The sequence below is a fragment of the Trachypithecus francoisi genome, unplaced genomic scaffold (assembly GCF_009764315.1).
Source record: "Trachypithecus francoisi isolate TF-2019V2 unplaced genomic scaffold, Tfra_2.0 Lachesis_group12, whole genome shotgun sequence".
NCBI lineage: Eukaryota > Metazoa > Chordata > Mammalia > Primates > Cercopithecidae > Trachypithecus > Trachypithecus francoisi.
In genome coordinates, this window is record NW_022681457.1 from 68,615,935 (window position 1) to 68,633,137 (window position 17,203).

Here is a 17,203-nt window from a genome sequence, read left to right on the forward strand (position 1 = left end):
ACCTGGACTGAGGGAGGGAGGGGACCTGGGGGCAGTTGACAGAAAGAAGAGGGGTGGGTGCGGGTTGGGCAGCTCTCTTCAGGGGCTCCCTGGTGCGTGGACTGCCGGCTGGGTGTCCAAGAGGGAGCTCTGGGCCAAGGACTCCGGGAGCCAGAGGCAGAGACAGCGTTCGGGCGGTCCCTCCCTACGGCCTCCCCAGGACCCACCATCCCCAACAGCTCAGGCCTGCTGTCCCTTCCCCTGCCCCAGGTGGACATCTGGTCGCTGGGGATAATGGTGATTGAGATGGTGGACGGAGAGCCCCCCTACTTCAACGAGCCACCCCTCAAAGCCATGAAGATGATTCGGGACAACCTGCCGCCCCGACTGAAGAACCTACACAAGGTAGGCCCCTCCCTGGCCGAGAAACTGTGCGCCAGCCGGAGCAGGGGGTGTAGACGGGATGGGGACGGTGATGGTGCCTGGGATGGTGCTTACTGTGTGCTGGGCCCCCTACCCCCAGGCCTCATGTGCCTGTGCAGACCCCGTCTGTGGGGCCTGGGCGACAGAGGCAGCAGAGCCACAGGCCCCCCCCCGCACCCTCACTGTTGCCCTGGGCTCTGCCCGGCGGCCCTAGAGAGATTCACACACTTAGAAGTGGAGGACAGGGCTGGGACCTCCCTAGTGGAGGACTCGCCAGGAGAGAAAGGGGCACCTCTGGGGCCCAGTTGCTTCCAGCTCCTTGCTAAGCCATGGAAACAGGGAGTCCATGAGCCCCCAGAGTTTGTCGCTGCCTCTGGGGCCACACAGTAAGCGCCATCGCAGGCACCATCACTGTCCCTGTCCCGTCTACACCCCAAGCTCTAGACACCCATGACCTCTGCCCGCTTCCTTCCTGCACAGTACATGTCGCCAGCCAACTTGGCAGAGGCAGAAACTGCGGCCCCACAGCAAACCGTCAGTGGGGCCCTCACCCCCTGACCCTCCCCTCCTCCTCGACAGGTGTCACCATCCCTGAAGGGCTTCCTGGACCGCCTGCTGGTGCGGGACCCTGCGCAGCGGGCCACGGCAGCTGAGCTGCTGAAGCACCCATTCCTGGCCAAGGCAGGGCCGCCCGCCAGCATCGTGCCCCTCATGCGCCAGAACCGCACCAGATGAGGCCCAGCGCCCTTCCCCTCGACCAAAGAGCCCCCCGGGTCACCCCCGCCCCACTGAGGCCAGTAGGGGGCCAGGCCTCCCACTCCTCCCAGCCCGGGAGATGCTCCGTGTGGCACCGCCCTCCTTGCCGGGGGTAGATGGGACCCTACTACTGAACTCCGGTTTTGATCTCGTGACTTTTAGAGAAACACAGGGACTCGTGGGAGCAAGTGAGGCTCCCAGGACCCTCACCCTCTGGGACAGGCCCTCCCCCGTGTTCTTGTCTCCAGGAGGACAGCGGCCCTCCCATCACTGGAAGTCTGCAGTGGGGGTTGCTGGGGGTGGAGAGAACACTAAGAGGTGAACGTGTGTGTGTGTGTGTGCACGCGTGCGAGTGTGCATGTGCGTGTGTGCAAAGATCCAGCCACCCTGTCCTCCAGCCTGCGAGGGGGTGTCTGGCGCCTTGCCTGACACCCAGCCCCCTCTCCCCCTGAGCCATTGTGGGGGTCGATCATGAATGTCCGAAGAGTGGCCTTTTCCCGTAGCCCTGCACCCCCTTTCTGTGGCTGGATGGGAAGACAGGGTCAGGGCCCCCCACCCTCTCCAGCCCCTGCAGCAAATGACTACTGCACCTGGACAGCCTCCTCTTTTCTAGAAGTCTATTTATATTGTCGTTTTATAACACTCTAGCCCCTGCCCCTATTGGGGGACAGATGGTCCCTGTCCTGCGGGGTGGCCCGGGCAGAACCACTGCCTGAAGACCCAGGTTCCTGCCCGATCAGCGCAGCTCCGGCCCCCCCACCCCTGCCTCGAGTTAGTTTTACAATTAAAACATTGTCTTGTTTTGTGTGTGTGTGGTGTGTTTGGGGGCCCTGCCCGACTGTCTTGGGTGGGAATTTGCAGGGAGAGGGTCTGGATCTGGGAGCAAACCACAGTTCCGGCCAAGGCAGGGCAAGGGTGGGGTGGGGAGTGGGGAGTTCAGCTCAAAGTAGCCAGTAAGCCCCCCCAACCCGCCACTCCCCAGAATGGGACAGGATTGTCCCCACCCCTGGAAGCAGCCAGTTTGCTACAGTCCACGTGCAGACTGATCCCAGTTTGCCAAATCTGCAATTTCCTGGAACCTTTTAAAGGCTGTTTGTCTTGAGCGGGTTTGGTGGGTAGGAGCTAACCCGATGTTGGTAAATTTAAGGCCATTTGGCAGATTGGTCAGTGGGCAGATGGACTTTTGGAGGACTGATGGAGGCCGACTGGCCTGGAACTGCTGGCTTCGGAGAGACCCGCTGTGAAGTGCGTCCCTCCACGCAGGAGCCGGGAGCCGAGCCCACGCTGGGGGGCATCTGACTGGCATGGAGGTGGCCATGCCGCCATCGCTGCTGCTGCTGCTGCATTCTGGCACTTCGTGCCTCAGGCCCTGTTGGGCTCCACTTTCTGCATCCTCCCCAGCACCCAGGGAGGCAGTGGGGCAGGGGGAGAGCCAGGAGTGAGCTTCCATCCCCAAAGTCAGCCAGGCGTCATCAGCACCAGAGATCTCAGCCTGGTCCTCTTGGGAAGTGAGTGGCCAGGGCAGAGATTCCAGGTTAGTCCACGCTTCCCACCCTCCATGGGTCCTGACCCCAAGAATCAGGGTACTCTGTGTGTGGCAGGGCCTATGCCAAGTGCAAACACAGCCTAGATGGATCATCACAGAGTGAAACCCAGCGGTGCAAGCAGCTGTGCTCTCTGCAATGTGTTGGAGGCTTAGGTGAGGTGGATGCTTTTCTGGAAAAAAAAAAATGCTAACATTGGCAAAAGAAGAAATAGAAAACAAAACCAAAATAACTGTCTCCTCACTACACACACACTCCAGAATAAATAAAAAGCTTCGGGCTTGAATGCATTTTCAAATGAGTTTTTTTTCTTTTTTTTTTTTTTGAGACGGAGTCTCACTCTGTCGCCCAGGCTGGAGTGCAGTGGCACAGTCTAGCTCACTGCAACCTCTGCCACCTGGGTTCAAGCGATTCTTCTGCCTCAGCCTCCCGAGTAGCTGGGATTACAGGCGCCTGCCACCGCGCCGGGCTAATTTTTTGTATTTTTAGTAGAGACGGGGTTTTGCCATCTTGGCCAGGCTGGTCCTGAACTCCTGATCTCGTGATCCACCCACCTCGGCCTCCCAAAGTCCTGGGATTACAGGCGTGAGCCACCGTGCCTGGCCTCAAATGAGATTTACCAGACTTTGAAGGAGCAGGTAATTCCTTATACCTTGTGAACAAATTGTTCCAGAAAAGAGAATAGCAGTTCAGGAGGCCACTGTGACTGTGGTTCCAGACCCAGATAAGGACTGAGAAGAACAGAGCATCTCAGAAACACAAGGCTCAGCCAGGGTGCTCAGTGACCCCACGGGCACTGAGAACAGCTAGCTCTAGGAGCTGCCCACTCTCCTGCTGAAGAAATCACAGGCTCAGAGGCGGGAGCTCCTGTACCCAGTCACATCTGTGAGCCCACGGTGACTGCTGGTTTTGGTGCCTTCAGTCACTCACTGCAGGTTTGTTTCGTTTTGTTTGGGGGTTTTTGTTCTTTTTTTTTTTTTTGAGAGACATGTTACTAAGTTGCCTAGGCTGGTTTCAAACTCCTGGCCTCAAGCGATCCTCCCTCCTTGGCCCTCCAAAGTGCTGGGATTACAGGTGTGAGCCACCACGCCCAGCCCACTCAACTGCAGTTTGAAGGCACGGCTTTGGGCGGCGTGGGGTGAAAGCTGCCCGAGGTCCCGTTCCTCCACACGTGGCTTCCTCCTGCGGGAGCAAGTCAGGTAGACAGACCCCAACCAGAGTTGTTTCAAATGGCGGGATTTGGTAAAGGTGGTTGGATCATGACAAAGCTTTGAGAAGGCTGGAGGAGCCACAGAGTGCCAGGTGCCCAGCGATCATTAAAGACAGGAGGCTGCTGCCACCTGTGTGGCTGGAGGAACAGAAGGGGCCGATGACATTCCCCAAATCCCAGGTGGTCACTCTCACCTCTGCCTGGCCAGAGCAGAGTGGCTTCATCCAGCTTCCCACCCTGGACTCTCACCCAGGAGCCTCCTACCGGCGACCCTTCCCGACCCCACCAGCCCAGGGGGTCTACAGATCCATGTTTCAGGCGTCCGCCTGGAGCGGAACAGGGGAGCGCTTAGGGCAAGGTGGTGCCAGAGGATTCCCTCTGCCCACATTTAATTGACCAGCTGAGGCGCTCCACAGGAATGAATGACACTCGACTGGACAGGTGCTGTGGGTGAGGGTCAGACCCGGAGGCCCAGGAGGGGCACAGGGATGGATTTGTCGGTGCGTTTACAGAGACCCAAAATAAACGATGCAACCAGGTCAGGCCAGCTGTTCTCACAGTGTGGTTCCCAGACCAGCAGCATCACTGGGAACTTACCGGACACACAAATCCCTGTGCGCCACCCCAGGTGCGTCAGATGCTGGTGAGGCCCAGTGATCTGTATTCAACACACCCTCCAGGGGATGCTGGTGCCCACTCACGTTTGGGAACCCCTGCGATCCACGACTGCTCTTCCGTGTAAAAGGTCTACTTCTGTGGGACTCCGAGTCGGTCCTTCCATCTTTTTCCTTCCTCCTGGGACACCTGCCTCTCCCATGTGGTATTAGAGGATTCCTTATGCTCTGAAGGGGGCACAGAGAGAGGAGGGCACTCCTCTTGAAGGACTGACCCACAGGTTTTGCCGTTGCTTCATTGGCCGGAGCTTAGTCACGCAGCTGCACCCAGAGGCAAGGGAGGTTGGGAAATGTAGTGTTTGTGTGTGTGCCTAACACAAATTCTATTACCATGCAGTCAGGATTCTCCACCCTTGTTGTTCATTAGATTTGCTGGGCTTCACCCTGGTAATTCTGATTTGGTGACAGGACAGAACCCAGAGGCAGACCCGGGTGTGTACAGGAGCTTCATATACGACAAGGAGATTTAATAAGCATGCGGGGGGCTGGCTGCAGTGGCTCACACATGTAATCCCAGCACTTTGGGGGGCCGAGGCAGACAGATCACTTGAGGTCAGGAGTTCGAGATCAGCCTGGGCAACAAAGCGAGACCCTGTCTCTACTAAAAATCCAAAAATTAGCCGGACATGGTGGTGGGTGCCTGTAATCCCAGCTACTCGGGAGGCTGAGGCATGAGAATCGCTTGAACCCAGGAGGTGGAGGTTTCAGTGAGCCGAGATCGCATCACTGCACTCCAGCCTGAGTGACAGAGTGAGATTCTGTCTCAAAACAAAAAAAAAGCCAGGCACGGTGGCTTACACCTGTAATCCCAGCACTTTGTGAGGCTGAGGCGGGCGGATCACCTGAGGTCAGGAGTTCAAGACAAGCCTGGGCACCATGGTGAAACCCCCATCTCTACTAAAAATACAAAAAAATTAGCTGGGTGTGTGGCGGGTGCCTGTAATCCCAGCTATTTGGGAGGCTGAGGCAGGAGAATCGCTTGAACCCAGGAGTCAGAGGTTGCAGTGAGATGAGATCGCGCCACTGCACTCCAGCCTGGGCAACAAGAGCAAAACTCTATCTCAAAAAATAATAATTTTCATTTGTAATAGACAGGTATCAGAATGGGGGAAAATATTTGCAAAGTCTAACACTGTTAAGATATCTTCTTAAGAAAAAGAGACCAGCCGTAACAGGACACTGGGCAAAGGATATGAACAGGCAATTTAGAGAAGAAAGAACTCAAAGCCCAATAAGGGTGTGCGTAGCCGCTCAAAGTCGTTAGTCATCAGAGACATGCACATTCAAACATGCCGTGGCGTTTTACACCATGAGTCTGATAAAAACAGATCCGACTTAATCAAGTGTTGCATATATGTCTCTCCCAATGATTCCAATAGTCACACCCGCGTGACTTCCCAAAGAAACTCTCTGGACCTGAGGGAGAGTCAGTGAGGACATTCACTGCAGCATTATTTGTGGGTTGGGGGCTGGAGGTGGCGGCATGTCCACCCTAGGGTGGTGGGTGGCTAAACAGAAAGGGTGCACCCCCAAAATTCCTGTGCAGCCAGCAGGTAAGAAAAACAATAATAAGATTTATCATACAAGGCTGGGTGTATAAATTGTAAAGTATGGACGTAAAACAATGGTCCTCATTTTGCAAGACCAAATTAGGAGACTCATTTGCATATTCGCATGGCTGCCACTGGGGAAGGAAACGGGCGGGCGAAGAATGAATGAACCACAGATCTTGGGAGAAATGAAGGCCTTGAAGGCCACACTGAGGCTTGGTTCTCTAAGCAACGGGGAACTCCCTTTTGTGTGGCTTGGGGCCTGGTCACAGGTGTTTAAGATAAAAATTACCCAGGTGATCCTAACATGCAGCCAGGATTGAGAATGGGAGAATGGGCCAGGCGCGGTGGCTCACGCCTCTAATCCTAGCACTTTGGGAGGCCGAGGTGGGTGGATCACCTGAATTTAGGAGTTCCAGACCAGCCTGGCCAACATGGTGAAACCCTGTCTCTACTTAAAATACAAAAATTAGCCAGGCGTGGTGGCGGGTGCTTGTAATCCCAGCTACTTGGGAGGCTGAGGCAGGAGAATCGCTTGAACCCGGGAGGTGGAGATTGCAGTGAGCCGAGATCATGCCATTGCACTCCAGCCTGGGCAACAAGAGCGAAACTCCATCTCAAAGACAACATCTCAAAGACAAAACAACATTGATCAAAGTCTGGCTGCGTTCAGGGGCTTCGCCAAGCTCCTAGTTTTGCCCCATTTAACCCCTGTAGTGGTTACCGCTCCTCGAGGAAAATGTTCCCCCCCACCAAAAAAAAAAACAAAAAGGTTACCCCCACCCCCCAAAAAAGATAGGTCCACGGAGAATCGGTGAGTGCGGCCTTTTTTGGAGAAAGGGTCTCCGCAGATGTGTCCTGAGTTAAGGATCTGGAAACGAGGTCACCCTGGTGTATCCAGGTAGGCCCTAATCTACTGAAAAGTGTCCCTTAGAGAAATGAACAGGGAGATTTGGGGCACATGGAGCAGCAGCCCATCACGGGTTAGAGTGTTGATGCAGCCTTGAGTCAGGAAACGCCAGGGGCCTTCCAGGAGAAGCCAGAAGGGGCCAGGAAGCATTCTGCCCTGAAGGCTTCAGAGGGAGGAGAGCCCTGTCCACACTTGTACTTCAGACTTCGGCTTCCAGAACTGAGAGAATACGGTCAGGCATGGAGGCTCACGCCTGTAATCCCAGCACTTTGGGAGGCCGAGGCAGGTGGATCACTTGAGGCCAGGAGTTCGAAACCAGCCTGGCCAACATGGTGAAAACCTGTTTCTACTAAAAACAGAAAAATTAGCCGGGCGTGGTTGTGGGCACCACCTGTAATCCCAGCTACTCAGGAGGCTGAGGCAGGAGAATTGCTTGAACCTGGGAGGCAGAGATTGCAGTGAGCCGAGATCACACTACTGCACTCCAGCCTGCAATAACAGAGCAAGACTCGTTCTCAAAAAACAAAAACAAAAACAAAACACAGAACTGAGAGAATACATGTCTGCTATTTCAAGCCACCGCATTGGGAATTTGCGATCACAGCCCAGGAAACATGACCCTCGTAGCTGCCTTCTGCGGAACTACTGCACCTTCCTTGGCCTGTTTGACAGATGAGAGACGGGAACAAAAATGTCAACCTGAGGTCACAGAGCCAGAAAGCGATAGAGGCAGGATTAGAATCCTGGCATCGGGCCTGGGAATTCCTGCACATCCTCACCATGCCACACTGAGAAGCGGGTCAAGGCTGCCTTTCACTACCCGACTCATGGGACCACAGTTATGAACAGAAAAGGGCCTGTGTCTTCCCAGGTGGCTGGTCACGGAAGGAGGGTGGGCCCCAAGCCGCAGACTCCGAAAGGGAGGCTGTTGCCCTGGGGTGTTCCAAGGAGACTTGGGGTGGAGAGGTGTTGACTAGGGGATGAGATGGGGCAGTAAGCAGGGTCCTGGACTGCGCTTGGGGGATATGGGGGTAGCTCTGAGCCACACTTGGGGACTGCTGGATTATACGAAGTTGAATTCTCTGTTCCCTCCTCTCCCTGGATCTTTCTTCCTTTCCTTTCCTTTTCCTTTTCCCTTTCCCTTTCCCTTTCCCTTTCCTTTCCTTTCCTTTCCTTTCCTTCTTTCTTTCCTTTCAGATGGGAGTCTCACTCTGTCACCCAGGCTGGAGTGCAGTGGCAAGACCTTGGCTCACTGCAACCTCTGCCTCCTGGGTTCAAGCAATTCTCCTGCTTCAGCCTCCTGAGTAGCTGGGATTACAGGCACGAGCCACCACGCCTGGCTAATTTTTGTGTTTTTAGTAGAGACGAGGTTTCATCATGTTGGCCAGGCTGATTTCGAACTCCTGACCTCAAGTGATCTGCCCACCTCAGCCTCCAAAGTGGTGGGATTACAGACGTGAGCTACCGCACCCAGCCTCTTCCTGCATCTTTATCTCTGCCTTCCTTTGTCTCTCTCTCTTTCATTCTCCTGCTTAGTCTTTTTCATTATTTGAACAGGTGGCCCAAGCCCATGGTACAAAATTTAAAAGATCCCAAAGGGAATAAATGGGAAAATCAGCCTCCCTCCCACCTTACCTCCCTCCCCATCCCCAGCCTCTCAGTTCCAGTCCTCAGAGGCAGCCACTGATAACAAGTTTCTTGTGCTTCCTTCCAGAAATGTCTGCATGTACCAGGAAATACTTACATGCATATACAGATGTGTATTTTCCTTCATACAGATGTTAGCATAATGGGCCAGGCACGGTGGCTCACACCTATAATCCCAGCATTTTGGGAGGCTGAGGCGGGTGAATCACCTGGAGTCAGGAGTTCGAGACCAGCCTGACCAACATGGTAAAACCCCGTCTCTACTAAAAGTACAAAAATTAGCCGGGCATGGTGGCTTGTGCCTGTAATCCCAGCTACTTTGGGAGGCTGAGGAGGAGAATCACTTGAACCCGGGAGGCGGAGGTTGCAGTGAGCCAAGATTGCGCCATTGCACTCCAGCCTGGGCAACAGAGCAAGACTCTGTCTAAAAAAAAAAGCTGAAGGTTGGCATAATGGACACATCCCTCTGCCCCTTACTTTTTCCTACTTAACAATGTATCTTGGTGATTGTTCCCTGCTGGTACATAAAAAGCAATTTTGATCCTGTTAGTGGCTATATAATATGCCATTGAGCAGAGGAACCATGAATCATGGGAACAGCCATTGTCACTGGACATTTAGGGGGCTTGGAGTTGTTTGGTGTTTTTTATTTTATTTTGTTTTTTATTTTATTTTGAGACAAGGTCTCACTCACTGTCGCCCAGGCTGGAGTGCAGTGGCACAATCTCAGCTCGCTGCAACCTCCACCTCCTGGGCTCAAGTGATTCTTCCACCTCAGCCTCTCAAGTAGCTGGGATTACAGGTGTGCGCCACCATTCCTGGCTAATTTTTGTATTTTATTTTATTATTTATTTATTTATTTATTTACTTTTTTTTTTTTTTTTTTTTTGAGACAGAGTCTCGCTCTGTCGCCCAGGCTGGAGTGCAGTGGCCGGATCTCGGCTCACTGCAAGCTCCACCTCCCGGGTTTACACCATTCTCCTGCCTCAGCCTCCCGAGTAGCTGGGACTACAGGCGCCCGCCACCTCGCCCGGCTAATTTTTTGTATTTTTTAGTAGAGGCGGGGTTTCACCATGTTAGCCAGGATGGTCTCCATCTCCTGACCTTGGGATCCGCCCGTCTCGGCCTCCCAAAGTGCTGTGATTACAGGCTTGAGACACCGCGCCTGGACAATTTTTAAATTTCTTGTAGAGTTGGGATTTCACCATGTTGCCCAGGCCGTTCTGGAACTCGTGAGCTCAAGCGATCCTCCCGTCTTGGCCTCCCAAAGTGTTGGGATTACAGGGGCCCTCTCTTCCTGTTTTCTGGCTCTTTGTGTATCTTTTTGCTCTCTCTGCCTCTCCCTGTCCACACGCTTCCCTCCTCCTACCCAACCTCAGTCCTGCCTCTCTGTCGCCCCCTGCAGGGTGAAGCGGGCTCACTGCCCCTCCACCTCACAAACCTCTGATTTGTATCTGGAGCAGGCAGCACCCACCCCAGCTCACCTTTCTCCTACCCCTGCCCCCTCCCGACCTGGCTGCACTTTCCCACCCTCCACAGCCCTGATGCAGAGCCCAGGATCTGCTACCCCAGCCCCAGGTGCCCACCCTCCAGGACCCCTGCCCTTCCCCCTCTACCAGCAGGCTTGGGCCACGGGACACGCTGACTCCTGGGGGTGACGGGTTTTGCAGCAGGTGTGGTGGGAGCTAGGCTTGGGCAGGTTGGAAGCAGTGCCTTGGCTGGGTCAGAGCCTCTTCCTCCTACCGCCCAGCTGGGCCTTCCTGCCCTCCCTGCCCAGCAAGCACAGCAATGTCATGTCAGCCCTGAGCTGGGGACAAAGAGACCTGCCCAAGGCCCTGCCCTGGTGAGGATGACATTCGGGCAGAGTGAGAGATTGTGACCTAGTGAACACAGCCACATGCGCAGATGTATTTACAAAGCATGCTGAATGCAAGAAAGGACCAATGGGGTGTGACAGAGAATAGCAGGGGAGGGGAATTTACCTGGCCTGGGGACGGCTCAGCTCTCTTTCTTAGTAGAGAACAATCATCAAGCCATCTTGTTAGGCAGGAAAAAGCAAGAAGGGTGTGTGCCTTATGACAAGATGACTTGTTTCGTTTTGTTTTGTTGAGACAGTCTCTGTCACCCAGGCTGGAGTGCAGTGGCGCGATCTTGGCTCACTGCAGCCTCGACCTCCCAGGCTCAAGCGATCCTCCCACCTGAGCCTCCCAAGTAGGTGGACCCACAGGCACGTCCCACCACGCCTGGCAATTTTTTTTTGGTAGAGACGGGTTTTGCTGTGTTGCCCAGGCTGGTCTCAAACTCCTGAGCTCAAGCCATCCTCCCACCTCAGCCTCTGAAAGTGCTGTAATTACAGGTACTGTGCCAGGCCAGTTTTTTTGTTTTGTTTTGTTTTGTTTTTTGTTGAGACAGAGTCTCACTCTGTCACCCAGGCTGGAGTGCAGTGGCGCAATCTCAGCTTACTACAACCTCTGCCTCACAGACTCAAACGATTCTCCTGCCTCAGCCTGCTGAGTAGCCGGTATTACAGGCACGCGCCACCACACCTGGCTACTTTTTGTATTTTTGGTAGAAACGGGGTTTTGCCATGTTGGCCAGGCTGGTCTTGAACTCCTGACCTCCAGTGATCCACCTGCCTCACCCTCCCAAAGTGCCAGGATTACAGGTGTGAGCCGTGGTGCCAGGCCATCGGCTGGTTTTTATTTCATCCAGTTCCCTGGTTATCGACAAGGTGATGCTTCCCAGATTTTCATCTCAGCCCTGACCCCTCTCTCAACTCCAGCCCGTACATCCAGTTGTCGTGGCATCGCCCCTGTGGATACCTCGTTCTTAACATATATGCATGGAGTACTTGATTTCCCAAGAACCCCCTCAAAGAGCTGCCTCATTCTCTGTCTGACCTCATCTCCCCTTCATTCTCTTCACCGCACACTGGCCTCCCTGCTCTTCCCCAACCCACCAAGCTCCGTCCCACCTCAAGGCCTTTGCACTGACTGTTTCCTCTCCCAGAATGCTCCTCTCCCAGGCCTTTGTGCAGCCAGTTCCTTCCCCTTATTCAGGTATCTGCTCAAATGTCACCTCCTCTGAGAAGCCCTCCCTGACCACCCCAACTAGGCAAGGCTTCCACCTGCTCTTCTCTGCCCTGACAGCCCATTCTTCACCTTCAAGGCACTTAGTGCTGTTTGTCAATTAACTAGTTACTTGTTGACTTGTAACTAATTGACATCCCTTCCCCTACAAGGCTGCAAGCCCCATGACAGGAATGGCATCTGTTCTTTCACCACATTACACCCCAGTGCATAGGGCTTGACCACTGAAGGCATCTCATAAACATCTGTTGAAAGAACACGTGGTAGAAAGGGCAATGAGAGGCTCCGGACATTGTTTGCGTGATAAAAATTATACTTTTTACCAGCCTGGGCAGCATAGCGAGACCCCCATCTCTACAAAACATTTAAAAATTAACTGGGCATGGTGGTGTGTGCCAGTGGTCCCAGCCTGAGGTGGGAGAATCACTTGAGCCCAGGAGGTTGAGGTTACAGTGAGCTATGATGGAGCCACTGCACTCCAGCCTAGGTGACAGAGAGAAACCCTGTCTCAAAAAAAAAAAAAAAATTACACTTAGACGGGATGCAGTGCCTAATGCCTGTAATCCCAGCACTTTGGGAGGCCGCGGCAGGTGGATCAGCTGAGATCAGGAGTTGAGACCAGCCTGGGCAACATGATGAAACCTCGTCTCTAGTAAAAATACAAAATAATTATCTGGATGTGATGTCACATGCCTGTAATCCTAATCCCAGTTACTGGGGAGGCTGAGGCAGAAGAATGGCTTGAACTTAAGAGGCGGAGGTTGCAGTGAGCCGAGATTGCACCACTGCACTCCAGCCTGGGCAACAGAGCGAGACTCCATCTAAAAAAAAAAAAAAAAAAAACACACTTAAAAGTGTAATACTTAGGCTGGGTGTGGTGGCTTATGCCTGTAATCCCAGCACTTTGGGAGGCTGAGGGGAGCAGATCGCTTGAGGTCAGGAGTTTGAGACCAGCCTGGCCAACATGGTGAAACCCCATCTCTACTAAAAATACAAAAATTAGCTGGGTGTGGTGACAGGTGCCTGTAATCTCAGCTACTTGGGAGGCTGAGGTGGGAGAATCACTCAAACCTGAGAGGTGGAGGTTGCAGTGAGCGAAGATCACGCCACTGCACTCCAGTCTGGGTGACGGAGCAAGACTCCGTCTTGGGAAAAAAAAGTGTAATACTTAAAAGAAGTAGGCTGGGCGCGGTGGCTCAAGCCTGTAATCCCAGCACTTTGGGAGGCCGAGACGGGCGGATCACGAGGTCAGGAGATGGAGACCATCTTGGCTAATACGGTGAAACCCCGTCTCTACTAAAGATACAAAAAACTAGCTGGGCGAGGTGGCGGGCGCCTGTAGTCCCAGCTACTTGGGAGGCTGAGGCAGGAGAATGGCGTGAACCTGGGAGGCAGAGCTTGCAGTGAGCTGAGATCCGGCCACTGCACCCCAGCCTGGGCGACAGAGCAAGACTTTGTCTAAAAAAAAAAAAAAAAAGAAGTAATACATATAAGTGATACCAAATCCAAAAGGTTCAAAGGACATAGAGTACAAAGTAATTGCCCCCCCTTGCCTGTCTCGGCCACCACCAGATCTCAACCCCAGAGTCTCCTTCTGGAAGAGATCTGACAAATCCTCATGTTTTGTCTATGTGTATATATATGTATATGTATATGTATGTGTGTGTGTGTATATATATATATTTTCTTCTTCAGCATCCATTTTGAAGCACAAGACCCACTGTTCCATATCTTGCTTTTCTTTTTTTTTTTTTTTTTTTGAGACGGAGTCTCCCTCTGTCGCCCAGTCTGCAGTGCAGTGGCGCAATCTCAGCTCACGGCAAGCTCCGCCTCCCGGTTTCACGCTATTCTCCTGCCTCAGCCTCCTGAGTAGCTGGGACTACAGGCGCCCGCCACCATGCCCAGCTAATTTTTTGTATTTTTAGTAGAGACGGGGTTTCACCGTGTTAGCCAGGATGGTCTCGATCTCCTGACCTCGTGATCCGCCCGTCTCGGCCTCCCAAAGTGCTGGGATTACAGGCGTGAGCCACCGTGCCTGGCTATATCTTGCTTTTCTACTTAATAACTGCATTGTAGATATTTCCTTATCAGCAGCATAGAATTGCCATACTGTTTTTGTTTTGTTTCTTACTGAGGTATAATTTACATACAATAAAATACGCCCATTTTTAATCTACAGTTCGCTGAGTTTTGACAAATGTATACACCCATATAATGACAACTGCAATTAAAATGGAACTTTCTCATCAGCCCACAGCATTCACTCTTGCACCTTTTTGCAGTTAAGCCCCACCAGCCTCCTGAAATTACAGACCTGCTGTCTTTGATTCTAGATTAGTTTTGCTTTTTCCAGAACTTTATATAATTGGAATCACATAGTCCGTACTTTTATGTCTGGCTTCTTTCTTTCGTTTTTCTTTATTTTCCTTTTATTCATTTATTTATTTTGAATCAGAGTTTCACTCTGTCGCCCAGACTGGAGTGCAGTGGTGCAATTTTGGCTCACAGAAACGTCCACCTCCCAAGTTCAAGTGCTTCTCGTGCCTCAGCTCCCGGGTGGCTGAGATTACAGGCATGCATCAACGCCCGGCTAATTTTTGTGTTGTTAGTAGAGACAGGGTTTCACCATGTTGGCCAGACTGGTCTCAAACTCCTGAGCTCAGGCGATCTACCCACCTGGGCCTCCCAAAGTGTTGGAATTACAGGCGTGAGCCACCGCACCCGGCTTTCTTTTTGCTTTATGCTCTAAAATCTATCACTGGCCAGGCCCACACCTATAATCCCAGCACTTTGGGAAGTCGAGGCAGGAGTATCTCTTGAGCTGGGGAGTGTGAGACCAGCATGGGAACACAGTGAGACCCCCATCACTACAAAAAATTAAAAAAATTGTAAAAGAAATAAATAAAATGTATCGTTGTATTGCCTGGCTTCTTTCATTCATCAAAATGTGTTTGAGAGTTATCTGTGTTTTGTGTGTACCCATAGATCTTTCCTGGGCCAGATGTGGTGGCTCACACCTGTAATCTAACAACTTTGGTAGGCCGAGGCGGGAGGATTGCTTGAGCTCAGGAGTTCGAGACCAGCCTGGGCAACATGAGGAGACCCCTGTCTCTACCCAAAACATACACAAATTAGTTGGGCTTGGTGGTGTGTGTCTGTGGTCCCAGCTACTTGGGAGGCTGAAGCAGGAGGATCGCTTGAGCCCAGGAGATGGAGGTTGCAGTGAGCCTAGATTGCGCCCCTGGACTTCAGCCTGGGAGACAGAGCCAGACCCCGTCTCAAAAAATAAAAAAATAAAAAATAGGTCACTCCTCTCCTTGCTGAGGGGCACTCCATTGTGGTCATTCTGGTTTGTTTATGCACCCACCCATTGCTGGGCACTTAGGTCCCCCTCAGCTTGCAGCTGTTATGAAAAATTACCATGACCAGGTCTTTGGGTGGATGATGTTTCATTTCCCTCGGCTAAATACTTCAGAGCAGGGTCGCTGGGTCTTAGGGTGTGAGTGTGTTTGGTTTTATAAGAAATTGTTGGCAGAGCGGGGGTGGGGCTCATGCCTGTAATCCCAACACTTTGGGAGGCCGAGGCGGGAGGATCACAAGATCAGGAGTTCGAGACCAGCCTGGCCAATATGGTGAAACCCCGTCTCTACTAAAAATACAAAAAGATAGCTGGGCGTGGCGGCGCATGCCCGTAATCTCAGCTACTCAGGAGGCTGAGACAGGAGAATCGCTTGAACCTGGGAGGCGGAAGTTGCAGTGAGCCAAGACTGCACCACTGCACTCCAGCCTGGGTGACAGAGGGAGACTCCGTCTTAAAAAAAAAAAAAAAAAAGGAAACAAAGAAAAGAAATTGTCCAATCCTTTTCCAAAGTGGTCACACCACTGCTCGTGCTTTCTGCAATTCATGATATATGAGACCTGGCTTTGGGCAAGAGGGCCTGTGTTGGTCACCCAGATCTTGATGTATTTGGGAGATACCGTGTCAGGGGCTGAGCTCCCATATTAGGACGTTTACCGCCCCCCTGGTAGAAAGAGGGGAAGTTTGGGACTCACTGTTAGAATGCACTTGGAGGCCAGGTGCAGTGTGGCTCACGCGTGTCATTCCAGCACTTTGAAAGGCCGAGGCTGCAGTGAGCTGTGATCGGTATCACTGCACTCTGGCCTGGGCAACAGAGAAAGATCCTGTCTCAAAAAATAATAATAATAATGCACCTGGCTTTGCAGGGCCCAGCTGTGGCCCTGGATCCCTTGGATTGAAGTAAAAGGGTTTCTCATGGATTCTGGGGCCCATCACAATGACTGAAGCAGACTCCTTGGAAACATGCATTTTTCAGAGGCTCCTTGGGTGAATCTGATAGGACCTGCCCTAAAGTTTGGGAACTGCTGAGTTGGGGAACCACAAAAGCCCTAAGATGCAAGAGAACAGGTCCTGGAGGCAGAGACCAGTAACCCAGGACCTTGGATGCTGGCCAAAGAGCTGGGATTTTCTCCTGAGGGCACTGGGGAGTCATGGAGGGCTTAAGTGGGAGAGTGACGCAGTTCAGGCTTTAGTCCAACCCCTGTGGCTGTCATGTGTATGGGTGTGTGTGGAACAGATGTGGGCAAGGCACCCAGAAAGGAGATCATGTGAAAACCACAGCCAGGCTAGGGGTAGGCAGGAAGGGATGTCAATCTCTACAGACTCCAGTTTTCTTTATTTTTATTTATTATTATTTTTTCAATTCTTTTTTTCTTTTCTTTCTTTCTTTCTTTTTTTTTTTTTTTTTTTTTTGAGACAGTCTCGCTCTGTTGCCCAGGCTGGAGTGCAGTGGTGCCATCTTGGTTCACTGCAACCTCCACCTCCCCAGTTCAAGTGATCCTCCTCAGTAGCTGGGATTACAGGCATGCACCACCACGCCTGGTTAATTTTTTTGTATTTTTAATAGAGATGGGGTTTCACCATGTTGGCCAGGCTGGTCTCAAACTCCTGACCTCAAGTGATCTGCCTGCCTCAGCCTCCCAAAGTTCTGGGATTACACGTGTGAGCCACCGAGCCTGGCGTATTATTGTTGTTTTTTGAGACAGGGTCTCACTCCATCACCCAGGCTGCAGTGCAGTGACAGCACCATCTCAGATCACTGTGACCTCTACCTCCCGGACTCAAGCAATCCTCCTGCCTCAGCTTTCCAAGTAGCTGGGACTACAGGCATGTGCCACCACCCCTGGCTAATGCAGTCTCACCATGTTGCCCAGGCTGGTATCCAACTCCTAGGCTCAAGTGATCTGCCCGCCTCAGCTTTCCAAAGTGCTGGGATTGCAGGCACAAGCTACCGCATCCAGCCACTCTACAGACTCCTGGCTGCCCTTCTGTCTTAGTCGCCTCCAGCTCCCAGCCACTCCCTGCCTCGGTTTCTGACCTGGGGACAGCTCTGACTCCACTCA

At 52.5% G+C, this 17,203-nt stretch overlaps 1 protein-coding gene across 3 annotated transcripts in view; it reads left to right on the top strand.

Annotated features, from left to right (window-relative positions):
- PAK4 (p21 (RAC1) activated kinase 4) overlaps positions 1-1,965 on the top strand; it is a 54,802-nt gene extending 52,837 nt beyond the window's left edge. For all 3 annotated transcript variants that reach the window (XM_033226154.1, XM_033226155.1, XM_033226156.1), the window contains exons 9-10: positions 250-384; positions 982-1,965. In XM_033226154.1, the coding sequence (XP_033082045.1) occupies positions 250-384; positions 982-1,137 (291 nt within the window). In that variant the 3' untranslated portion in view covers positions 1,138-1,965. The remainder of the gene's footprint in view (positions 1-249; positions 385-981) is intronic.
- Positions 1,966-17,203: the final 15,238 nt, after the last annotated feature.